At 42.7% G+C, this 26,574-nt stretch overlaps 1 protein-coding gene across 1 annotated transcript in view; it reads right to left on the bottom strand.

The window, feature by feature from the left end:
- Positions 1-26,574, bottom strand: part of UST (uronyl 2-sulfotransferase) — a 318,507-nt gene that overhangs the window by 178,801 nt on the left and 113,132 nt on the right. The window contains exon 2 of the mRNA XM_081529921.1: positions 8,919-8,962. Coding sequence (XP_081386047.1) covers positions 8,919-8,962 — 44 coding nt within the window. The remainder of the gene's footprint in view (positions 1-8,918; positions 8,963-26,574) is intronic.

Below are 26,574 nucleotides of genomic sequence, written 5' to 3'. Positions count from 1 at the left end.
GAATGTGTTTCATGTCTCTCTCCTGGATTCTGGTGGTTGCCAGCAATTCTTGGTGTTACTTGACTCCAATCTTTGCCTCCATCATCACATGGCCTTCTTCCTGTTGGTCTCTGTCTCTGTGTCTGAATTTCCTTCTTCTCATAAGGACATCAAGCATATGGGATTTGTTGTTGTTCATTGGCTCAGTCGTGTCCAACTCTCTATGCAACCCCATGGACCGTAGCCCACCAGGCTTCCTGTCCTTCGCTATCTCCTGGAGTTTGCTCAAACTCATGTCCATTGAGTCAACGATGTCATCCCCAACCATCTGCCCCCATCTCCTCCTACCCTCAATCTTTTCCAGCATCAAGGTCTTTTCCAATGAGTCAGTTCTTCACATCAAGTGGCCAAAGGATTGGAGTTTCAGCTTCAGCATCAGTTCTTCCAATGAATATTCAGGGTTGATTTCTTTTAGGATTGACTGGTTTGATCTCCTTGCTGTCCAAGAGTCTCCTCCAGCACCACAGTTCAAAAGCATCAGTTCTTTGACTCTCAGCTTTCTTTACGGTCCAACTCTCATATCCATACACGACTACTGGAAAAACCATAGCTTTGACTATACGGACCTTTGTCAACAAAGTGATGTCTCAGCTTTTTAATACATTGTCTAGGTTTGTCATAGTTTTTAGGGCCCAGTATGATCTCATCTTAATGTTATGACATCTGCAAAGAGACTATTTCCAAAGAAGACTGAATTCCCAGATTCCTGTGGTTTGGACTACACCATGTCTTTTGAGGGACACAGGACAATTCATAATACCATTCAGAACTGAATTTGTCATTCTTCACTCTTTTCCTACTGTTGCTGCTGCTGCTAAGTCGCTTCAGTTGTCTCCGACCTTGTGCAACCTCACAGACAGCAGCCCACCAGGCTCCTCTGTCCCTGGGATTCTCCAGGCAAGAATACTGGAGTGGGTTGCCATTTCCTTCTCCAATGCATGAGAGTGAAAAGTGAAAGTGAAGTCGCTCAGTTGTGTCCAACTCTTCGCGACCCCGTGGACTGTAGCCTACAAGGCTCCTCCGTCCATGGTATATTCCAGGCAAGAGTACTGGAGAGGGTTGCCATTTCCTACTAGATAACTTTTTTCTACAGTACAATTATGCTAATGTGGTCTCCATCTCCTTGGTTGTCATTTTTTCACTCCTTCCTGTTAAAGCCAAGCTTCTCAAGGCAGTTCATAACTCAATTTTCCACACACCACTCCTCAAATCCCAGTAGCGAGGCCCGTTCCCCCTCACCCTGTCCATACCAGACTCTTTTACTTGGTTTGTTCTTCCTACTCCATTTTCAGGGCTTCCACTTGGAAGGAAGGTCAGGCAGAATCTCCTGGATTCATCCTTATCATAGCACCTAGACACCTACTTAATGTATTAGATTGGGTCTGTGCACTAGCCTGTCTTTCCCACTAGAGTCTAAACTCCTTGAGGGCAGGGACTGTGCCTTGCGGCCTCAGTACCTAGCACAGAGTCCAACACAAATCTGGTGCACAGTAAACGCCTGAATGAATGAATGGTTGTCTGCACAGGATCATTGAGACTAACAAATACATCCACCACAGAACCATGTGCTCTCATAGTCTTCAGTTCCTTGAAATCTTAAGACACAGCTAGATTATATTAATAACATATTGTATGCAGGGGATTATCTTCAGTTTTTAATTTGTCTTCCTGATTCCCAGCACAAAGTAGTCACTCATTAATTAATTGATACTAAAGGGAAACCCTGATGCTGGGAAAGATTGAAGACAGGAGGTGAAGGGGGTTATAGAGGAAGAGATCATTGGATGGCATCACTGACTCAATGGACATGAGCTTGCACAAACTCCAGAAGATGGTGAAGGACAGGGAAGCCTGGCGTGCCACAGTCCATGAGGTCACAAAGAGTCAGACATGACTGCACAACTGAACAACAACAACAAACGGGAAATCAGGGCTTCCCAGGTGGCATTAGTGGTAAAGAATCCACCTGCCAATGCAGGCAATACAAGAGATATGGGTTTGATCCCTGGGTAGGGAAGATCCCCCAGAGTAGGAAGTGGCAACACACTCCAGTACTCTTGCCTGGAAGATGCTATGGACAGAGGAGCCTGGTGAGGTACAGTCCATAGGGTCACAAAGAGTTGGACATGACTGAGTGACTGAGCACACAAAGGGAAATTAGCTTCTGGGGGGATGGGTAAGAAGAACTAACCTTCACTGAGCAATTGTTCATTGCCAGATACTGCTAAGTGCATATAAATGTCACCTCAATTAATACTACCACTTCTCATTCATTTGGAGATTTTATAGCATAACAAATTGTAAACCCTTTTCTAATGAGGCCATTTAAAAATAGAATCTCAAATACTAAATTAGCTAGCATATTACTTTATATACAAAAATAACATATATGCATTATATGTCAGAATACTTTTGTATACAAATGCAGGTGTCAGTAATATATCTTAAGTCTCAATAAACCATCAGGATTCCCTGGAATCAGTTTTAGTGTTTTAGGTTTGGGGATTTTTTTATTTTTTTGAGCAGTTCTAGCTACTTGTATGGATTAATATTTCTTGATTTCAATTCTTTCTTAGAGATGTTCCAAAGAAAATATACTTTTTCTTAAAAAAATAAAGAGAATAAAACTCACTCTACCTTGCAATTATCATATAAAAGGTCCATATAATATAATTATAATTAGATAATAATATATAGTATGTAATATAATGTAATTACCATATAATAGGATCTGCTAGCCTCTTTTAAAAATTTAAGACCCATTACGGGTTCTCAAATGATTTCTCTCCCTATATCTTGAAACATTTTGCTAGTTCATCATCCTAAAACAATTACTGACCAATTATGCATCAATTATTCCCAAGTATGCTTTAAAAAGTCTAAAGTAATAAAAAAAATGGATGAGGGAATAGCTTAGAACTGCACTGCTGTTCAGTGATGATTGAAATGTCTTATTCTGTGTTGTTCACTACAGTAGCACTAGCTGCACATGGCTACAAAGAATGTGATATGTGACTAAGGCAACTGAAGAAATGAATGTTTGCTTTTTAAATAGCTATATGAGCCGAAGGTCTCCTGTACTGAACAATGCAGGCTTAGAACGATTCATTAAAGAAAATAACTTGTCACTACTTCATCACTCTTCATATTTTACTGTGCTGCCCAAAGTGTTGCATCATCTTTACAAAAGGTCTAGCAGAAGAGTGGAAACACCATCTTTGTGGTTTGTTTTTAATATTCATTGAATAGAGTGGAGAATTTGGAATGTTTCCTTCTCACCTCTAATGACAAAAAGAAGAAAATCGATGGTTGGAGGGGTTTCCCAGGCATTAGAAAAATCAGAAAAGAATGCTCAGAGTCAGAACTCAGCAATCAAGACCCTGAAGATGCTGATGAAATTCAATTGATCATGAAAGTGAAACCTCAGACCATGAGTCTTCAGATGATGATATCCTACATTAATTCTTTCAAGCTAAAAAGTCTATGATGGAACAACATATTTCTAAGGACAAAAAAAACATATGGTTTTCCCATGTACTTGGTCATCAAGGATAAGGAGTTCATCAAGCAATATTTGGGCTTTCCTAGTGGCTCAGATGGTAAAGAATCTGCTTGCAATGCAGGAGGCCTAGGTTCAACCCCTAGGTCTGGAAGATCCCCCGGAGAAGAGAATGGCAACCCACTCTACTATTCTTGCCTGGAGAATTCCATGGACAGAAGAGCCTGGTGGGCTACAGCCCATGGGATTGCAAAGAGTCAGACATGACTGAGCAACTAACACACATAAACAACATTTTGCAATAAGAACCTGGACCATCCTGAGGGGAGTTTGGGGGAGAATGGATACAAGTATATGTGTGGCTGAGCCCCTTTGCTGTTCGCCTGATATTACCACACATTTTCACTCAGCTATACCCCAATACAAAATAAAAGGTTTTTTAAAAAAACGTAGACCATCCCATTTTGCTAAATGAACATGGGACAGTCTTTTTCACCTTTTATGATGTCTGTATACCAAAATTTATTCTATATACAGTATGTAAATCAACAAATGCTGATGGTGGGTATGTATACAAAGGTGATTGGAAGGAAAAAGAAGAAAAATATTCACTGGATTGATATTTTAAAAAGTTAAAAACGTCCATTGGGCCCAATAGTAAATGGTGATGACTATTTTTCTGGTATACTGAGAGTTAAAGCTTGTCTATTGTATTAGTTAAAATGCCAGAGAACTTATATATAATAAAAGGATAAACCTCCAGAAATTAGGTAAAAAAAAAATTACTGTCTTTATATTAAATTAGTCATCTTGGAGTGATTAAAAGTGTGAACCCTGGAGCTGCAGACAGTCCTGGGCTGGAGTCACAAGTCCAATACTTAGTGCATCCCTCTGGCAAGTTTTTCAGCCTCCCTAAGATCCGGTTCCCTCATTTGCAAAATAAGAATTAAATAACTACTTCTTCTTCTATAGAGCTTTTTGAAGATTTTTTTTTCTAATGTGGACTATTTTTAAAGTCTTTTCTTGAATTTGTTACAAGAGTGCTTCTGTTTTATGCTTTGGTTTTGTGTCCACAAGGCACGTGGGATCTTAGCTCCCAATCAGGGATCAACCCGCAACCCCTGCATTGGAAGGTGAAGTCTTAACCACTGGACCACCAGGGAAGTCCCCTCTATAGATTTTTTTCAATGTTTAATATTTTGTTAATTTATTTATTCTTGGCTGCTGAGTCTCTGTTGCTGCAAGGGTTTTTTCTAGTTGTGGCAAGTGGGGGTTACTCTCTAGGTGCGGTATCAGGGCTTCTCATTGCCATGGCTTCTCTTGTGGCGGAGCACAGGCTCTAGGGCACACACGCTATGGTAGCTGTGGCTCGTGGTCTCAGGAGTTGTGGTTCCGGGCTCTAGAGCACAGGCTTAGTTGCTCCGCAGCATGTGGGATCTTCCCAACCCAGGGATCAAACCTGCATCTCCTGCATTGGCAGGTGGATTCTTTACCATGGAGCCACCAGGGAAGCATATAAGTTTTATAGAGACTAAATTTCCTTGCAAAGTGCTTAGCAGAGTCCTTGACACATAAGAAATGATAGACATCAGTGATGGATAGAGATTTTATTTTTCTTGAGTTGCTTAGATCAGCTCTCCTTATCTATCCAATTTGGGAACCCAACATATGTGAAATAATATCTGTATCCTGTTTGCTACCTCCAGAATTTATCACTGCCAATGCCAGCAGCTTACAGTACCTTTGGTGGGGTTGGTGGGGTGGAGGTGGTGGCATTCTCCCAGCCCCAACCAATTTTTAGACTGAGCAAGCATCACTTCAATGAACTCAAATTTATACAAAAAATTAGGAAATGAGTTAAACAACCTCCTAAAAATCTCACCATCCGGACTAAACATCTTTATTCTCCCAGGCTTCTCTCTGTGTACACACAGACGTACGCATACAAGTTTTAAGATGTGGGATCACACTACACTGTTGTGTCACACCTGTTTTTGTACTCAAAAGTATCTTTCTAGTTCATTCAACAGAAACCTCCGTGTTCAGTCTCAGTAGGGCTCTAACCTTCAACCACTAAATTCTGTGTACACACAAAGCGGTCGTAAAAAGCAGTCGAGAAAAGAAAACATTAACATCTGCCTTTGAATAATGACTTAGATCAAAAACTGGGAGGTTAAAGTGGATTTGAAAAACAAGTAAAAGTCAGAGGCATTTGGTTCTTTTTTATGAAAAAATGGAGAGAATGAAGCCCTGGGCCCTGGATGAGCCGTGTGGCACACACCCCAATTCCTAAATGGTAATTACCTGTGGAATGCGAAACTTGTGGAACTGAATTTGCAATAAAATGAGAACTCGCCTGTAAACCTCAGTCCATTTTCAGGGTTTCAAAATCCTATGTTATCTAGATCACAGCTCTTTCAGTCTTGGCATCAAAAAGTTATTTCTGAGTGCTACACAAATATGAAAGCTGTGGGTCTGGACTCAGTTGTGCTTCCTACTGCCAGGCTGCGGGTTCATTCTGGAGGCCACACATGTGTGAGTCCTTATTCCCTGATACCACTGTGTCCCTGAATCCAGTGGTCTGCAGACTTAAATAACCGAGGCCTCACCTCGGGGGACACTCAAGGGACTCTTATCTGGAACTCTGACCTCATCACTTCTGGGATTCATTTCCACACTGCCAGAGGTAATAAGCACGGATGAAAAGATGTTAATGTACCAATATTATTTTTACTCGTTTTTATTATTTCGGCTACTTAGAAAGGGAAGAGAGTTTTTGCTGCTCTACTCCTAGATAATGAAAATATAGTTATAGTGAAAGAATCTGCATTATATAATCTCTGCTGTATTACCTATAATCTCTGCTGGCTGCAAGAGATCATACGCACAATTTTAAAACTTGAGTGGAGTTTATAAAACTGGATTTATTCTGAAAATGACCTAAAATGGTCTGATATGTCCTGTGCATCATGGTCAAGTCTTAGTTGGGAGTGGCAGAAGAGAGAGGGGTGAAGATTAGATTGTAGGAAGTGGAGAATGCAGAGCCAAGGAAAGCCCTATGGGATCCAGGGGCGACAGCCCAGCAAATACAGAATCCAGGCACCACCACACTAGCAAAGAAGTAGGCAAGATGGCCAGTTTGGCAAGAGCAAGGCCCCTGGACAGGCTAAAGGAGTAGTTCCAGGTGAGTCACCAAAGACTGAGCTCCAGAAGGCAAGTTTATGGGAAATGGGCCTGGGTCTTCTGACCAAGTAAAATCCTGTTTATCAGACCTGGAACCCAAAGTAACGGCCTGACATGCCACTAACAGCTAATAGACCCCACATGCTGAGTCACCTAACCCCTTTCCTTGCAGAACAGAGGGAGTTGAGGGTGGGGAGGGCTCACTTGGCCCAACTTAGGAGAGAAACACAGTTAAAGGGTAAAGGAACCTAGCAGGCTGTCCACACCATCCTTCCCCACTCCCACTTATTTTCCCTCCGGGGCAGGTTATTGACCAAAGAAAATATGTTTTCACCACAAGAAAGGTTACAATGGTGAGTCATCATTATTAATTAATAGCCTTTATGCAAGAAGCCATGCCACTCTCTCTAGGCTACTGGCAGTAAAAATAACACAGAAAGTGTCCAGGGAACCTACTTTCTTGATATTTATGGTTTTAGAGCAGTGGATCTCAAATTTGGTCCCCAGATGTGCAGTATTCACCACCGCTCAGGAGCTGGTTAACGATGCAAATTCTCACGTCCCACCCTTGGACCTACTGCATCAGACACTTAGGGGTCTGGGCCTGGCAATCTGTGTTTTAACAAGCCTCCAGGAAATCCTGATGCAAGCTAAAGTTTGAGAATCCTGGCCGAATGGAAAGAACCTGGGATGGGAGCCAGGAGACCTAATTCAGACTCCAGCTCTGGAGCCCGTGGTCCAGTTCAGTGAAAATTAATGAATAGTCAGGATGCGCCTCTCTGTGCTTCGAGGCTAAAGGCAAGGATGTGAGGATACTGAGATGAGCTAGATGCAGTCCTTATCCCCAGATGGTGTCTAATCCTCTATATTCCTTTGTTTCTCCAGGGTAGGAACTGCCTTGTTGTTCTTGTTTTGTTTCATATCTGTATTCTTAGTGCCTGCAGCATCACAGGCATTCAGTATATACGCAGTGGACCAAGTGATAAGCCATTCACCACTATGATAAATACCACTGTACCATTCATCAATAATCTTAGTGCTATTCCAGTCTAGTTAACACTAGCTACCGTTTATTTAACGCTTATCACATGCTGGGTGCTGAGGTCTTGTCATATATCAACTCGTTCAGTCCTTTTAGATGCCCTTACTGTGGGCAATATTTTTAACCCACTTTGCACATCAAAAAAATTGAGGCTTGAAATATCAAGTTATCTGTTCAATGTCATATGCTGATAGCAGTAGAACTTAAGATGAACCCAGAAATACCTTATTCCAAAGCCCATGGTCTTAAACATAGTAGAGTTCTTCTTCAGATCCCATAAATTCAAAAACCAGTTTTATGGTACATTTCCAGCCTCTAAGGTGAGTGCTTGATTATTTTCTCACTATGTACTTAGAACTGCACTTTGGTGACATCACCTTAAGTGGTCAAAGAACATCTATATTTTTCTCATTTTTTGGTAGATTGATATTTGGTTTTCATTGAGGTTAAGAAAGTACATAGTTGTGGGGAACTACACTTCACTGGATTGTTCTGACCCTTAGAAATCATACCAATATTGCTTCTAAGAGCAGAAGTGGTTGTGCCAGCCAGGCCAGGCCAGCCTTGAAAGGACACTGGCAGAGAATGCTGGTTCCAGGGGACTGAACCCTGAGTGGAGTAGCCCAGGTAAGGCAGGCCAAGGAGGAAGGGGCAGATACGAGTCTGGCCCAAGGCCTGAAGGCATGAGGGGGCTGGGTTGTGGATACCACATCATGGGCCAGCAAAGATACAGAGGCAAAGGAGGTAGCAACCAGGAGAAGCAGCCCAAAGTCCGAACTCAGCCCGGAGGTTCCCCTGCCTGGGACAGCTACAGCTACTGATGAAATAAACATTGCCTCCTGCTCCCTCAGGGGACACTGAAGGGACCTTTATCTGGAACCCTGGCCTCATCATTTCTGGGATTCATTTCCATCCTGCTAGAAGTAAGAAACATGGGTGAAAAGATGTTAACATACCAACATTATTTTTACCCATTTTTATATTCTTTGCATGCTTCCTTTTTCTACTCACTATTAATCAAAGATGAACTTGACACCCATACCTACTATCTTCTTATGAATAATTCCGGGCCAGGAGGGATGTGGTTGGGGTTGTTGGAGGCTGTAGGTGCTGAGAAAAGGAAAAGGGGATTTATAGCATAAGCAAAGATCTTACCTTACTAGGAGGTGGTCCATGGTCATCCAAGTAAGTGGAATTTCCTAGGAAAAAAAAAAAAGAAAAAGTTGATGACTTAACAGTTTTCAACCCCAAATGAATTGAGTGAAAAGTCATGGAAAATAAGTATTTTAGTTATATTTCTATTCAGAAAACAGTACCAAAGAAAAAGGGGTAATTAATCTCCAATTTGGTGAGATTTTGCTGATACTACCAGGCTTGGTTAATAGCTTCAGCAGCTACAAACATTCTACCAACCAGGGTGTGTATGCACACAGACATGCATCATTATTTCCCACCCAATATCTGCTGGGTTTACTTTAGGCCAGCGGTTCTCCAACTTCAGCGTGCATCAGAATTACCTGCAGAGCCTGCTAACACTCAGATTGCCCAGCCCCACTCTCAGAGTTCTGATTCAGTGCCTGTGCGCACGCTAAGTCGCTTCTGTTGTGTCCAACTCTTTGTGACCCTATGGACTGTAGCCTGCCAGGCTCCTCTGTCCATGAGATTTCTCCAGGCAAGAATACTGGAGTGGGTTGCCATGCCCTCCTCCAGGCGATCTTCCTAACCGAGGGATCAAACCCGCATCTCTCTCCTGCATTACCACTAGCACCACAGTAGCTCTGAGAATCTGCATTTCTACCAAGCTCCCAAGTGATGTTGCGGGTCCGGAAACCACACTTGGAGAACCGCTGCACTGTTTCTCTACTTTGTCTTGATTATCAATTTCCCTTTATCTTTTCAGTCTAGCATGCTTCCGAAGCTTGATTTGTCTTCACTAACAGCCACTTAGTGGTATGTGTGTGTTTTCAGAGTGTGTGGTTATTGCTTCCTGAAGGATAAAGACTGGGGGTTTCTGATAGGAACTAAAGCTTACTGAGTTCCTTCTGGGTAGCAGGTACTCTCCTAAGTGTTTTAAAGGTATTCATTTACTTAATTCAAATATCAGAGGTAGGTTAGAATGATCCCCAGTTACAGAGACAAGAATAGAGGCCTGGAGAAACCCAGTAACTTGCTCACAGACCCACAGCTGTTAAGCTGCAGATAGGAAAGGAGGCTGGTTTTCCCAGTGCTCGGCATCTGCTCATCTGAAAAGCCCACCTGGAGTGTTGCTGTCTCCTGCCTTTGCACAGCCTGGGCACCACCAGTGTTAACAGCTGGCACCATGTTTGATTGTGTAGGGGAGCCAGTGATGTGGTGAGTTTAGGAGGAAAGTGAAGATGACCAGACTTTCTAACAGAGCAAAATGTAGGAAATATTCAAAATGCCAGGAGACTTACAGAAGACAGTAGATTAGGGAATAAAGTCAATAAAAGGTGCTTTTTTCAGGAGATGGCAAAAGGAACTTACAAAGTAGGAATAAAAAGGGGAAGCAGAGTTTAAGCTAGGGACAGTTCAATTGGAGAAACTTATCTAAATATAATAAATAAGTGGTGTTTGGCTTATAGACTTTTTTTTCCCTTTCTGAGGCATTATCCAACCCCTGTTTCTTCCTAGCCTTCTGGTTTACCATCTACGTGATGTGTACAATAACTGTAATCTAACCGGCTGTTTGTATAAGGCAGAAGGACAGTGGGGTCAAATTTTCATGTATATGACACACACAAACACCTGGAATGCTTGTGATTGGTTTACTTTCAGGAAACTTTGAAATGTGAACAGGATTCATAATTTGCTAGATCTTAATTATTGTGCAACACTCCATGGGGAACATACTTGAATAGGAAGTTGATCTATATATACACACACCTGACTTAGGAAACAAGACGTGCAGAAAAGAACACAGAAAAATGGTTGCCTAAGTCTAGCAACATACTCAGAGGGACTCCACCATAAGCGGTCAGGCCGGCCGCAGAGGGTCCCGCCTGCTCATCGTGAAAATGTGTCTTCCCCAGGAGGGATGTGAGGAATCCCAACATGTTCCAGAATCTTCTCCAGGTGTTCATCTCAGGAATCAAAGGGAGCCCAACAGCTAAAAGCTTCTAAAATATGGAAAGTCTCCATAAAAACCAAAGTTCCCAGGAACTCCTGAAATGAATGATTTCAATGCCCGACTGCTACCTCGGATTCCAGACATGCGTTATCCACTGACTCTTCAGCACCTCAGCCTGGATGTCTGTGGGCATCTTACATCTCACCGTCCAAACAAAACTCTTTTTATTAATTAATTAAGTTAATTAATCATTCACTTATTTGGCTGTGTCAGGTCTCAGTTGTGGTTCGCAGACTCCCTTGCATCATGTGGGATCTTTTGTTGCGGGACACGGGCTCTCTAGTTGTGCCGCAGGGACTCAGTATTTGCGGTGCTTGGGCTTAGATACTCGCCTGCATGTGAGCTCTTAGTTCCCTGACCAGGGTTCAAACCCAAGTCCCTGCATTGCAAGGTGGATTCTTAACCCCTGAATCACCAGGGAAGTCCCAACAGAACTCTTTATTTGCTCCTATTATGTCCCCCAAATTGCTATTTCTCCTGTCTTCTATATCGGGCTACACAACATGTTCCTTCCAAGACAGGCTTCAAAGCCTTTGTCAGCTTTGATCCATCTCTTTCCCTTCTCCCATCCATACCAACCCATTTGCAAGCCCCGTTGGCTCAGCTTTCAAAATATTACTCAAGTCAGACCGCTTCTCACCAACCCCTCTGGGCCACCAGAGAGGGACAAGCCTTCTTTTCATTGATTGCCAATTTTTTCCCCTACCACACAGCAACCAGAGGAATCTTTTAATCTTATTAATCTGGCCATGTAGCCCTCTGCTTAAAATCTATTTCTCTAAGAACAAAATAATCAATTCCGTACCATGGTCTCTAACCCTATGTGACTCAGGCCCTGTCTCCTGCCACACTTTCCACCAGCGCAACAGCCTTTTCTCTGCTCCAGGATGCAGGAATCTGTTGTCAGCTAGGGACCTTTTGAACTGACTCTTTCCTTTACCAGAAAAAGCTCTTGTCCACCCCCTTTGCTCAGGCTCAGGTCAAATGTCCCTGTTTTGTCAGCTCCTTCTTCTTTCCCTCCCTCCTTCCTTCATCATAAGATATCACTTCTTTCTACATAAAGAAACAACCAGGGCTGACCAGGGCTGGCGCTGAACCATGGACCTCATTGTTCCCGCTGCCAGCGGATCCCCGAGCTTCCATCTACACCTACGTTCCTGTGCTTTTTTAGAACACAGAGGTTCCAAGGGCCGTGTGCTTGTAACAGAGGTACAGAAAAGGAAATAAAAAGCTACCTGAATAAAAAACATCTCTTTAGCTGGAGACAGCAAGTTTTTATCCTCCTAGGGTATAAGTGTTATTATTTTTTGGTGTTTAAGGTAGAGCTTTTCATCCTAGGATCTTACGCTTTCAGAGTGCAAAATAAACGAGACTGTCAGGATTTTCAAACCTGAAGTTGGTAACTTGTGGGCTGTGGAGATCAAAGGATGAGTGCTGTTACCAAAACACGCTTCCCTAAACAGGCTCCCAGGCATCAAAGAGGCTTCTTGCTGCTCTTAGAGAGGATTCTATGGAGGGTGTCAAGTGGTGGAGAAGGGAGGGCAGATCCCAGCCCTGGGGCCTCTGAGCTTAGAGCTCAAAATACAAATCGAAAACAAAAGGTGGAGGAGGGCAGACGAGGGTCTGGGGCCAGGACAGAGGACAAATGCTTACCTGTCACCCACCTCCACTGCCCTGTGAACGCCCACTGTCGATATCCCAGTCTCCAATCAGTGTAATCTTTGGGGTCCTGTAGGGGTGTACCATTTCATTTCTTTTCAGAAACCAACCCACACTTTCAGAGCTCTGATTTCAGCCTCCTTTTTGTGTCTCAAGTCCTTCCTTTGGTGATCAAGGATTACAGTATGTGGTCAAGTTAGGGAAAGAAAGAAAGGTATACACCCCACATGGTTCCACTCCTACCATCAATCAGACTTTCAGAAGGAACTATCTCCAAAATGCCAAGAAATTGCATGCTCGGGCTGGCATGTAGATAAACCTCTTACAGAAAGTCAAGCTTGTGGAGTCTGCTCAGGTGGGTGGAGGAAGCAGGGTGGCTACTGATAGGAAGCAACACTTTGGCCCTCTGAACTCTATTTACTGGTCTATGTCCATAAAGATGGCTGAGCGCTGAAGAATTGATGCTTTTGAAATGTGGTTTTAAAGAAGACTCTTGAGAATCCCTTGGACAGTAAGGAGATCAAACCAGTCAATCCTAAAGGAAGTCAACCCTGAATATTCATTGGAAGGACTGATGTTGAAGCTGAAACTCCAATACTTTGGCCACCTGATGTGAAGAGCAGAGTCATTTGAAAAGACCCTGATGCTGAGAAAGACTAAAGGTAAAAGGGGAAGGAGGTGGCAGAGGATGAGATGGTTAGATAGCATTGCTGACTCAACGGACATGAATTTGAGCAAAGTCAGGAGATAGTGAAGGACAGGGAAGCCTGGCATGCTGCAGTCCATGGGGTCGCAAAGAGTCGGACGTGACTTAGCAACTGAACAACAAAAATCCTGATGTTGGTAGTGGTTTTGTAGCTCTATATGTGGGTTAAAACTGATTGAGCTATATACCAAAACCACTGACAACAAACTACTGGTGGTTTTATGGTTTTAGAAATGCCCTCCCTAGAAGACAAGTGATCTCAGACTTTCAGACCAGCTAAGTGAGAATATATTCTACATCTCATCCTGCCTACCTAGCTTTTCCTGGTGGAGACCTCCCAGCAAGACTGTTGTGATTGTTAATATAACATGAAACACCACATGTATTATGTGCAAAGGTGTTAAGTCCAAATACCTGGGAGTTACTGTTTGTACATTTGCTAGAACAATGCTATGAAAAACCAAATACAGAGTACCTAGATGAACAGGATAAGTCTCACTTTCATAATAGAGAATATCTCCAAAAAGTGTCATTCCACTCTGAATAAACTGCTTTACCTCCTCAAAGTTTGCCAGATACACACCTATAGAAACAAAATAAGCTTACAGTTCATTGTAAGGAGTACATGAGAGTAATCTCAGTCTATGAAAATGCCTAGAACAAAACTTGTACATACTAAGCACCTAGTAAGTTGCAGCAGCAACTCAGCAGTACTGAGTAGCAGCAGCAGTGCAAGACCCGTCACTGCCTCTCCACCCTCCCACTCACTAGTCTTCAACCCCCAGTGCACATTCCGCTGCAATAATTTTTAAGGAATATTGATGCCAGGCACCATCCTTAACTATTCCGATTTAATTATTTGGGGACAAGTCATTTGGCAATTGGTATTTTCAAGTTCTTCAGATAATTCTAATGTCTGGGCTAGGATTGAGAATCACTGAGCTAGAAAACAGAGATTAGAGTTCTTAATTCACGCTGAATCTCATTTTCAGAAATAAAAGATCAAAGATCTTATTCAGGGAGATCTTAATCATGGGTCCCCTCTATCATTTCTGGGGAGAGATTCTACAACATGCACGCATGCTCAGTTGCTCAGTTGTGTCCAACTCTTTGCGACCCCCTGGACTGTAGCCCACCAGGCTTCACTATCCACAGAATTCTCCCAGTAAGAATAGTGGAGTGGGTTGGCATTTCCTTCTTCAGGAGATCTTCCTGATCCAGGGATTGAACCTGAGTCTCCTGCATTGGCAGGTGGATTCTTTACCACTGAGCCACCTGGGAAGCACCATACAACATGAATTTCATGCCAAAGGAGAACCCAGAGGGAAGGCAGATGATCACAGGAGTGCTGACCAGGGAGTTCCAGTTAGCACCAGCTCCAGGGGGCCAGGTGGGCTCACAGGCTGCCTGGAAGTTGGCTGGAACATCATGGCACCTCTGGGCACAGAGATTACCCTTTAAACCACACGTGTTGCTCCAGATCTTTCTGGGACTCCACAAATCTTCCGAAGAATAATCTTCTGAGCTTATACTTTCAGAATATATTTGTTCCTGCACAGATAAGTTCCTATTCACCTGTATTGTTCTGCTGACCCTCTTGTTTAATAGTAGAAAGGGAGATAAATGCATAATCTTCCTTCTGCCTGGAGCATCCCCAGACTGCACTCGACTTAAACCAACAGGGCCATTCCATCAGTCCTAGAGACACTGATGCTTGATCCCTATACATGCTTTAAGGGCCCACAAAGATCTTGAAGGAAAATGCCTCTTGAAAATCTGGAGCAAAGACACTGGTCCCATTGAGGCTACCTGTCTTTCCAGGTTGGGGTCCTGGAGTGGAGCGGAGGTGAGGGGACCTGGCTGACACAGAGGAGCTCCCTGCCACATCCACGTGAACCCAACAGAGACCAACACAGCCAGACAGAGAAACTGCCAGAAGCACCGACACTGAAGGACTATTGAACAGAATTGTCAATGTGCCCTCTGGTTTAAATAGCAACAGTCGCTCCTATGTAAGAGGGGGATTTGTTTAATAGATTCAGGGAAACACTGCTAATAGAAGCCACTGTCACTGGCAACAGGAACGGAAGCCCAGGGGTAGCAGGGAAGTCTTGCAGGCATCAGAACAAAGAGACCTGGGTTCAAATGTCAAGTCCTACATAGCAAGGAAAGATAAGAAAGCCTTCCTCAGTGATCAATGCAAAGAAATAGAGGAAAACAACAGATTGGGAAAGGCTAGAGATCTCTTCAAGAAAATTAGAGATATCAAGGGAATATTTCATGCAAAGATGGGCTTGATAAAGGACAGAAATGGTATGGACCTAACAGAAGCAGAAGATATTAAGAAGAGGTGGCAAGAATACACGGAAGAACTGTACAAAAAAGATCATCACTACCCAGATAATCACGATGGTGTGATCACTCACCTAGAGCCAGACATTCTGGAATGTGAAGTCAAGTGGGCCTTAGAAAGCATCACTACGAACAAAGCTAGTGGAGGTGATAGAATTCCAGTTGAGCTATTTCAAAACCTTAAAGATGATGCTGTGAAAGTGCTGCACTCGATATGCCAGCAAATCTGGAAAACTCAGCAGTGGCCGCAGGACTGGAAAAGGTCAGTTTTCATTCCAATCCCAAAGAAAGGCAATGCCAAAGAATGCTCAAACTACCACACAATTGCACTCATCTCACACGTTAGTAAAGTAATGCTCAAAATTGTCCAAGCCAGGCTTCAGCAATATGTGAACCGTGAACTTCCAGATATTCAAGCTGGTTTTAGAAAAGGCAGAGGAACCAGAGATCAAATTGCAAATATCCGCTGGATCATTGAAAAAGCAAGAGAGTTCCAGAAAAACATCTATTTCTGCTTTATTGACTATGCCAAAGCCTTTGACTGTGTGGATCACAATAAACTGTGGAAAATTCTGAAAGAGATGGGAATACCAGACCATCTGACCTGTCTCTTGAGAAACCGGTATGCAGGTCAGGAAGCAACAGTTAGAACTGGACATGGAACAACAGACTGGTTCCAAATAGGAAAAGGAGTACGTCAAGGCTGTATATTGTCACCCTGCTTATTTAACTTATATGCAGAGTACATCATGAGAAATGCTGGGCTGGAAGAAACACAAGCTGGAATCAAGATTGCTGGGAGAAATATGAGTAACCTCAGATAAGCAGATGATACCACCCTATGGCAGAAAGTGAAGAGGAACTAAAGAGCCTTTTGATGAAAGTGAAAGAGGAGAGTGAAAAAGTTGGCTTAAAGCTCAATGTTCAGAAAACTAAGATCATGGCATCTGGTCCCATCAGTTTAGTTCAGTTCAGTTCAGTCGCTCAGTCATGTCCAACTCTTTTTGACCCCATGAATTGCAGCACGCCAGGCCTCTCTGTCCATCACCAACTCCCGGAGTCTACCCAAACCCATGTCCATCGAGTCGGTGATGCCATCCAACCATCTCATCCTCTGTCGTCCCCTTCTCCTCCCGCCCCCAATCCTACCCAGCATTAGGGTCTTTTCCAATGAGTCAACCCTTCACATGAGGTGGCCAAAGTATTGGAGTTTCAACTTCAACATCAGACCTTCCAATGAACACCCAGGATTGATCTCTTTTAGGCAAATAGATGGGGAAACAGTGGAAACAGTGTCAGACTTTATTTTTGGGGGCTCCAAAATCACTGCTGATGGTGATTGCAGCCATGAAATTAAAAGATGCTTACTCCTTGGAAGGAAAGTTATGAGCAACCTAGATAGCACATTTAAAAGCAGAGACATTACTTTGCCAACAAAGGTCCGTCTAGTCAAGGCTATGGTTTTTCCAGTGGTCATGTATGGATGTGAGAGTTGGTCGGTGAAGAAAGCTGAGCACCGAAGAATTGATGCTTTTGAACTGTGGTGTTGGAGAAGACTCTTGAGAGTCCCTTGGACTGCAAGGAGATCCAACCAGTCCATCCTAAAGGAGATCAGTCCTGGGTGTTCATTGGAAGGTCTGATGTTGAAGTTGAAACTCCAATACTTTGGACACCTCATGAGAAGAGTTGACTCATTGGAAAAGACCCTAATGTTGGGAAGGATTGAGGGCAGGAGGAGAAGGGGACGACAGAGGATGAGATGGTTGGATGGCATCACCGACTCGATGGACATGGGTTTGGGTAAACTCCGGGAGTTGGTGATGGACAGGGAGGCCTGGCGTGCTGCAATTCATGGGGTCTCAAAGAGTCGGACATGACTGAGCGACTGAACTGAACTGAACCACTTACTGACAGAGTGACCTTGGAAATAACACAATTTCCCTGAGGATTAATGTCCCCATTTGCAACTGAGGACATAATAGCACCTAAGTAATAGGGTTTTATGATAGAGAAACAAGATATATATAAAGCATTGAGCATCGTGCCTGCCTGGCACATAGTAAGTGCTCAGTGAATGGTAGCCACTTCCTTATCTTATATTAACCAATTGTATCATTCATATTCAAGCTTATAATACTATTTATTATTGACAAAATCAAAGAGAATCCTCAGCCAAGGGAGTAGTTTATCCTATCAAGAATGGACATTATTACAAAATGTGTGTTCAGTTGTGTCTGACTCTTTTGACTCCAACTATAGCTCGCCAGGCTCCTCCTGTCCATAGAATTTTTCAGGCAAGAATATTGCAGTGGGTTGCCGTTTTCCTCCTCCAGGTGATCCTCCCAACCCAGGGAGAGAACCTGTGTCTCTTGCATCTCCTGAATTGGCAAGCAGCTTTTGTTACCACTAGTTACTATTTGATATTTTCTATTACTTTCCAACACTGGCTTGATATACTCTCTGAAATATACAAAAATTCATTCCCAACTGTTTGAAGTACCTTTAGTAATGTGCAAATGAACTTAGAGAACCTTCAGGGGATATAATTTATTCTTGACTCTAAGTCTTGCATTAGCAGATCTATTTTTGCCTGAATTGGTCCCTGAAGAATAAAACTGTTTAAATTCGAATTCCTCTTATAGAAACCATAACATGCATTAGTGTCAATGTCAAAAAAAGCTGCCTCTACATGGTGTCAATTTTGTTCAAACACCAGCGATTCTTTTCAGAGTCTTTCTTCCAGGGACCCTTTTAAAATCATTATCATAAGCAATTGAAATCTTTTCTTCTTTTATTTAGACATGGGCATTTCACACAGGATTTTGGTTACCTATAGCACAGTCACATGGCTTCATCTCCCCTCTAGAGTCTGGGCCTCTGATAAGATACAGTAATGAAAGAGTCGAGGTGGAAGGCAGTGCTACAGCCCCAGCTCAGTCCTTGCCAAAAAATTATGCTAATGCCACACTTTCCACCATTAACCATGGGTTACATTTCCTTAAGAGGCAGCTGTCAGCACGCACCAGCCGTGGTTAACAATGAGGAGTTTGTGTGCTCAGTAATAGTCTCCAATAGCTCCATTTCTTATAATTAACACAGTCCCAAAGACCCTGTAATGGAGGAGCATTGCTTGCACAACTTTATTTAAGCTCTAATAAAATTATTTTCCACTAAATTAAAACAAATGGCTTTATCAACTATGAATACTTAAATACATTTACAAAAATATTAAATACCTTTTAAAAAAATCCTGAATGTTCACCCCAACCAGTTAACAAAGCAAAAAGAATCCTACAAATACCTTCTTAAGCTTAAATGATAAAATGAGCATTCCAGACCCTGAAAAAAAATACAAATTGTTATCAATTATGATTTAGAAAGTGGCTTTCATTTGTAATTAATTTTAAAAGCAAATGAATGCTTTCCTCTGTGTACTTCAGGCTCAAAATCACTGTCTTGTTTTTTAATACATCAAATCTACTGCCTTGTTTATCCCCCCATTAAATCTGAATATACATTATAGGATGTCAAGGGTACCTTTGTAGAAGGAAATTACTTTTGGAATCAAATGATCAGTGTAGTATTGTGATAATAACTACCTAAATATAAATAAGAATTATTGCTGAATTAGCTCAGGAATTCATCATAATTGTATTATATGATCTTATGTGGGCAGGAATAAAATATAAAAGAGAGATGGAATCATTTAGGTTTCTGTTTCATTCCATTAGATTTTCCTCCCAAAGTAATTACTACAGTCAGCTGATCCCACCTCTGTGTCTATAACACACCCACTGGGAGAGCAGCCCAGCCCTGCACATTCCAAGGCTCTAATCAGAGTCAGAAAATCTTCTTCCAGGACCTGGCCACCATGAGGATGGACACTCCCCATCATATGCTTATTGCATAAAGAAACCCTAAAGAATGTAGTGGAAGATGAGCAGGACAAAGACAACTAAGAAACTACCCTGGGAGAAACAGAACAAAGCCAAAAAAATCTGTACCTTCCATATCATCATTGATGGTTCACATCAATGCTGACCTGGGGTGTGTGCTAAGCACTCGAAAGACTTCATACCACTTTGTTCCTATGACAACCTCTGAGGCAAGAACTATTGTCATCCCCATTTTACAGCAGAGAACACTGAGACGGGGAAGTGAAGTGACCTGTACCACCTTGTACATTTCATCAGCAGGCGGTCCTGGGTCTGAGTCCAGCTGTCTGATTCTGAAACTCTTTTGCTCACCACACACTCCCTACCTGGCTCAGAGATTCCAGCCTGGGAGACACAGGCACTTTGAAATACTGGCCTGTTAGCTCTCAGGGCATCTCAGGCTGATCAGTCTTGGGCTTCTCAGGGATGGAGTGGAGTGGAGAGGATTGAGTTGCTCACGCTTCTGAGCAACATGCAGGCAGAACACTCACAAATTCATCCATCAAACACTTATCAAGTGCTTACTTTATGCCAGGCACTATGCATAGTGATACAGGCCTGAGTAAAAAGATATGACCCCTGCTTGTCTTAGTTCAAGCCTGCTATAATAAATTACTACAGACTGGGTGGCTTAAACAACAAACATTTATCTCTGACAATTCTGGAGGCTAGAAGTTCAAGATCAGGGTCCATTGTGGTCCAGGGTTCCTCCTGACTTGCAGATGGCTGTGTTTCCTGCTGTGGCCTCACGTGGTGGAAAGACAAGGCTCTGGTCTCTTCCTCTTCAGGTTAGGGCACTACTCCCATCATGGGGGCCCCATCATCATGACCTCATCTAAACCTGATTCCACATGAAATCCCCACCTCCAAATGCCATCAAATTAGGGGCAGGGCTTCAATTTGTATATAATATGTATAGGAGTATATAAATGTATAGGGCTTCAATATGTATAGGAGCATATAAACAGTCCATAGCACTGGCCCTCTGAAGTCTGCAATAAAAATGAATGACAGACATTAAACAAATGATTACAAAATAAGTCTTCAGTTGTTTGTGATGACTCTTGTAAGGGGTGAAGTACAGGGCAGAATGAGAAGGAACAACAGAGTTTCCTTAACTCAAGGAAGAGAAGGAGTGCAGTCAAAGAGGGCAGTGAGTTAAGGATGTTAAAGTTAAGGATGTTCTATGACCTTGAAATAAAGATCAGAAGATAAAGTCTCATTTAAGAAGCAGAAGGAACTTTGTGCAGAGATTCCAAGGGCTTTGGGGCACAACTGAAAAGACCTTCTTTTTCAGCAGCTCCCACCCCTGTCAACCCTAGGAGGTCAGCAGGACAGAGTGAGGGTCCCTTTCCACAGAGAAGACCTGAGCCTAAAAGGTCACATGTATAGAGGTATCAGAGCTGGACTTGAACTTGGGTTCGAGCTCAAAGGAATTCCAGTCCATACTACCTTAGGGCTCTATGCAGTGGAACAGTGGGCAGATGGGAGAGTTTTCTGCGACTGCTGTGTATGCCAACACGACACCACTGTGAGCCTGGAGGAAGGTGGAACCCAGAATCGAGATGGAAGAGCTCTGTGAAGACTAGGTAAGGAAACACCATGGGAAAGTCATCCATGGGCCTTGGTGATGTCCTACGAATAACTCTTGCTGAGTGATGAACCACTACTTTGTTAGAGGTTGGTGTCAACACATACATATTTTTTAATGGATTAAAAAGAATTCATTGCTAGTTCTGTCTTCTGCTTGATGGGCTCCTGGGCCATGGCCTGAGGCCACTGGTGAATGAGCATCTGTGTCCTCTATATTCTAAATGAAACAGTCATATGTTTGACAGAGAATTACTCGTCACTTGCCAATTCTTTTCATGCTGTATGGAAATAAGTATGAAAGAGCACTCTACAGCGTGTTTCAAATAAACCGCACTACAATGGTATGCACACAAACGAGAGAGTCGAAAAGTGCTCATAAATGCTGATGCTGATTTAGAAAGCATGTGGATGCAATGGCTTTCATGGGGACATTGGTCTTACACAGATGTTGTAGTGCAGGCTGAACTATCCCATCTGGGATTATACTTTCATATCAACTTTCTAGTAACACAAGGAAGAGATCATAGTTTCTGTTTATTAGGTCTTCAAATGTAAAAGAGGATTTTTAATAGAGCAGCAGGAACCACTGAAGTCATTCAGAGCAGTAATCCTCACAAAATTAACTAGCAATCAAACGCATGAGCCTGGCAGTCTCTATTTAAAAAGGGTGAGTTTCAATAAATTCAGCATTGCTCCCTTTTCTATCATCTCTCTAGTTCTAGTTTGTATCAGATTTAATAGGATTTAGGCGAGATTTTGTGGTTCATGGAACTATAATATTGGAAGATAAAAAAGGATTCGCATACCTCTATATATTACTCTGTGCTGCTGCTGCTGCTGCTAAGTCGCTTCAGTCGTGTCCGACTCCGTGCGACCCCATAGACGGCAGCCACCAGGCTCCGCAGTCCCTGGGATTCTCCAGGCAAGAACACTGGAGTGGGTTGCCATTTCCTTCTCCAATGCATGAAAGTGAAAAGTGAAAGTGAAGCCGCTCAGTCGTGTCCGACTCTTCGCGACCCCACGGACTGTAGCCTACCAGGCTCCTCCATCCATGGGATTTTCCAGGCAAGAATACTGGAGTGGGTTGCCATTGCCTTCTCCATATTACTCTGTAGGCCCAGATAAACACCTCTCCCCACAAAAACAAATAAGTGCCTAAAAATCAGATATTCTTTGCCAAAGATGAGCCGAAGTACAGAATATAGGAGAAAGAATGTGGGTTTTTGAAGCACATCAATCTGAGGTGGCGATCTACTTCCTGAATGTGACCTTGAGCTAGGTCTTGAAGCTTCTGGGTTTTGCTTTCTCCACAGGAAAAGCAGGAAGAATAAACCTCATCTCATAGGAGTAGGGGGATCAGAGTTACATTTATAAACTGCCTGGCATGCATACAATAAAGAGTAGCACCTATGATTATATTTAAAAGAGTCAATTTCAAGACGTGATGCATTAAATAAAATGTATGTAGGTAATCCCACACACAAACATCAGTCCAGCACTGAAATACGCATCTCTCTTTATGCACTGGGATGACCTGTCACTGTCTTCCTCCACAATTCCCAGGATTTATAATGGGAGGTTATACCTGGGCATGAACAAAATGTAATTTTTAAAAACCTGGCAGAATTTGGCTCTACATATGCTTGTATTATTATTCTGAAAGATAGAGTGATCTGGAGGTCATAAATACTCTCCAGCACATAGTAGATCGATTTCTTTTCTAATAAAGTTAAACCTGTCTTTCAATAAAATGAGTTGGGCAAGAGTGTTTTCTTACACCCAGAAAGAGGAGTCTTTCTTAAAAAGCCTGTTTGCCTTGAATTCATTGTAGATCTGGAAATATGAATAGTCTTTCAAAATTACAGTGAGGCACTTGCTTTTCTGAAACATTGAAGGATTGAGGCTGATGCAGAACTTGGGAGCAAAGACCAGCATGAGTTCTGCTGGAAAAAAACTGGAGCTCATCTTTATAGCAAAACAAACACCTAATTTCCTGGTTTTCATGCTCATGAATTTGAAATATACACAAGCCTACTTAATATCAATTTGCTTATTGGAAAATACTTAATAAAGAAATTTTCCCCAACACAAACCATCAATCAAATGAATCCAAGCCCACTCAAAATAACTTAACTGTCATGGTGCAAAGGGAGATTCAGCTGATCAAGACAGAACTTCCAGTCTAAGGAGCTGTCAAAAGTGGAGTGGGGCCTCAGGGTAGCATCCTCCCAGAGGCAGGGCTGAAGCCATGCTGATCAGCCCTGCCTGATGTTAAGGGCAAGATGCCTTCGCTGGGTGGAGGGAGATGCATGGTGACCTCTCAATCTTCCTTCCAACTCTCAGATTCCCCGAAGATCCTTATGTGCATGCCTGCTCAGTTGCTCAGTTGGGTCCAACTCTTTGTGACCCCATGGACTGTAGCCCACCAGGCTCCTCTCTCCATGGGATTCTCTAGGCAAGAATACTTGAGTGGGTTGCCATGCCCTCCTCCAGGGGATCTTCTGGACCCAGGCATCAAACATGCCTCTCTGGCATCTCCAGCATTGGCTGGCGGATTCTTTACCACTGAACCCCTTAGTAAGCCCTTGAAGACCCCTCACACAACGAGCAAATGAAACTGCTCATCTTTCAAAAATCATTTCTTTATCATGTAGATTTCAATCATTTGAGTAAGTGTGAATAATATTAAGAACAGATATATCGATGATATCAGGAAGACAGTTTAACACGGACACAACTTTTTCTAGAAAGCACAGAATTTGACACATGAAATGACTTTTTTAAAAAAATACATGTATAACTTCAACCCTGCCTGAAAGAAAGGTAGGAATGGGGAAAGCTGGTTAATGCAAAATGTGTTTTTCTTTTCAGAACCACTTTATGACAAGCAAATAACATAAGCACCATAGATTTTTCTCTGTTGTGAATGCCAGGCACACATGTCCTGATTCAAGCCCACTGAAGTGGTAGGAACTAGGGCTGTATAAGGGTGAGATAGTCTACTTTCACGACAAAGGATTGAAATTAGAGTTCTGTATAGGAGAACGAAGGGCTTTGCTGGTAGCTCAGCTGGTAAAGAATCCGCCTGCAATGCAGGAGACCCTGGTTTGATTCCTGGGTTGGGAAGGTCCCCTGGAGAAGGAATAGGCTACACACTCCAGTATTCTTCAGCTTCCCTGGTGGCTCAGATGGTAAAGAATCCATCTGCAATGTAGGAGACCTGGGTTCAATCCCTCGGTTGGAAGGTCCCCTAGAGAAGGGCATGGCAACCCACTCCAGTATTCTTGCCTGGAGAATCCCCATGGACAGAGGAGCCTGGCAGGCTACAGTCCATGAGGTCGCAAAGAGTCAGACACGACTGAGTGACTAAGCAGAAGCACAGCACACAGGAGAACTGAAGGGTTCCTGTTAAGGATTTTGTAGCTAAGGTTTTACAGGAGAAGTCATAGTCCAGGCAACAATGAGAACCAGACTGCAGTTAGTCTAGAGGCCTTGAACTCTTCAGACTCAATGAGCAAAAGCCATTACAAACCTAAAAAACAATTAATGCTCTGTGGGGGCCATAAAAAGGTAAATCATAAGACGGTATGTGAATGCTTTACACATACTGAGAATAATTGAAGAAATCACTCAGCAATGGAGAAAATATATTTCTTGACAGTGCAAAGAGGCACCGGAGCAAAAATAACTTTGTAAGGATTATAAGAATAATAAGGTAGGGTTATAAATAACAGGAAAAATTGAATATGCTAATGAAATCCTGATGATAAATGTTAGAAATAGAGAGTTAGATGACACTAGCTTAATACAAATATAAAGCAGTGGAAAATGGATTTTTAGGTAGCAGAGACTTGATCCTTTCTTGAGGTATAGAAAAGTAGGGAAAGGTATGAATATTTATTATGTGTCAATCAAGGATTGTGCATTAGGCAAATCATTACATATAGCTCTGTCTTTCCATCTGCAGGTAGATACTGTTTCCTCATCTTGTAGATGAGACCTCCTCAGGGAGGTCAAAAAACAGTTAAACAACATAGGGCCAGCGTGGAGCTGGACCCGTCCACTTCCAGAGCCCTCTGAAGACTTCTCTTTCCACTCAGACCCCCCACACACTACTGGTTCTTCTGCCTGCATGGTGGTGGTGGTGGCAGTGGTTTAGTCGTTAAATCCTGCCCGGCTCTTTGTGACCCCGTGGACTGTAGCCCGCCAAGCCCCTCTGTCCATGGAATTTTCCAGGCAAGAATACTGGAGTCTGCCTGCATAACACCTGTAATTTAATAAAACCAGGGATTTTATAAAATCTTTCAAATCGGTGAGAGAAGTAAGGTTTGAGGGCCCATCATAGGTTTTTAAAAATGTTATTTTACTTTTTAGTTCCTTACAAAAATAACGAAAGTTGTCATGGAACAAAGTAGGAAAGAATTTTAAAACTGTTTGTTTTTATATATACCACTTATATACTCTAAAGTTCTATAAATGATGTCGCACAAAGGTACACATATATGTAAGAGATATTTGTCTCAGGAAGATATTTGGCTCAATTGAAAATATGCATTATATTTTTAAGTAAGTTCCATGCATGTTCCCTAAAACATTCAAGTCAAGTTTACAAAACCTTTAAGTCAAGTTTACATACAGGACTTCCCCGGTGGCACAGGGGGTAGGAATCTGCCTTGTCAATGCAGGGGCACTGGTTCGATCCTTGGTCTGGGAAGATCCCACGTCCTGCAGGGCAGCTAAGCTCATGGGCCACAACTACTGAAGCCTGAGTGCCCAGAGTTTGTGCTCTGCAACAAGAGACGCCACTACAATGAGAAGCCTGTTCACCGTAACCAGAGTAGCCCCTGCTTGCCACAATTAGAGAAAGCCCTCTGGCAGCAACTAAGACCCAACACAGCCAAAAATAAAATTAAAATGAAAAGATCTGCATAGGATCAGTACAGTTCAGTCGCTCAGTCGTGTCCAACTCTTTGCGACCCCATGGACTGCAGCACCAGTCTTCCCTGTCCATCACCAACTCCCAGAGCTTGCTCAAACTCATGTCCATGCAGTTGGTGGTGCCATCCAACCATCTCATCCTTTGTCCTCCTACTCCCACCCCAATAATGGAAATTGTTTTATCACCACTTTTTGTCCATCCAAATTTTAGCCACTCAAGCCCCACGTAACTTTTCTCATTGTCTATTTTTTAAAATAGACTTGAGCTACACTCATTTGTCTCTTCTCTGAATTTCCATTATTGGAGTGTGGGTAGGGATACACACACACACACACACACACACACACACACACACACACACACACATTCCTCCTCCCTCCAGCAAGGAGAGAAGGGTCTATACAAGCCCTGGAGAGTAATCAAATTTGACTGCTGCATGTTTCACTTCACTTTGCATGGACTCAGCTGGTCCCAAAACC

This window comes from Giraffa tippelskirchi, chromosome 9 (genome assembly GCF_054371585.1).
Source record: "Giraffa tippelskirchi isolate mGirTip1 chromosome 9, T2T-mGirTip1v1.2.pri, whole genome shotgun sequence".
Classification (NCBI taxonomy): domain Eukaryota; kingdom Metazoa; phylum Chordata; class Mammalia; order Artiodactyla; family Giraffidae; genus Giraffa; species Giraffa tippelskirchi.
This window is presented reverse-complemented; position numbering and strand designations above follow the sequence as displayed.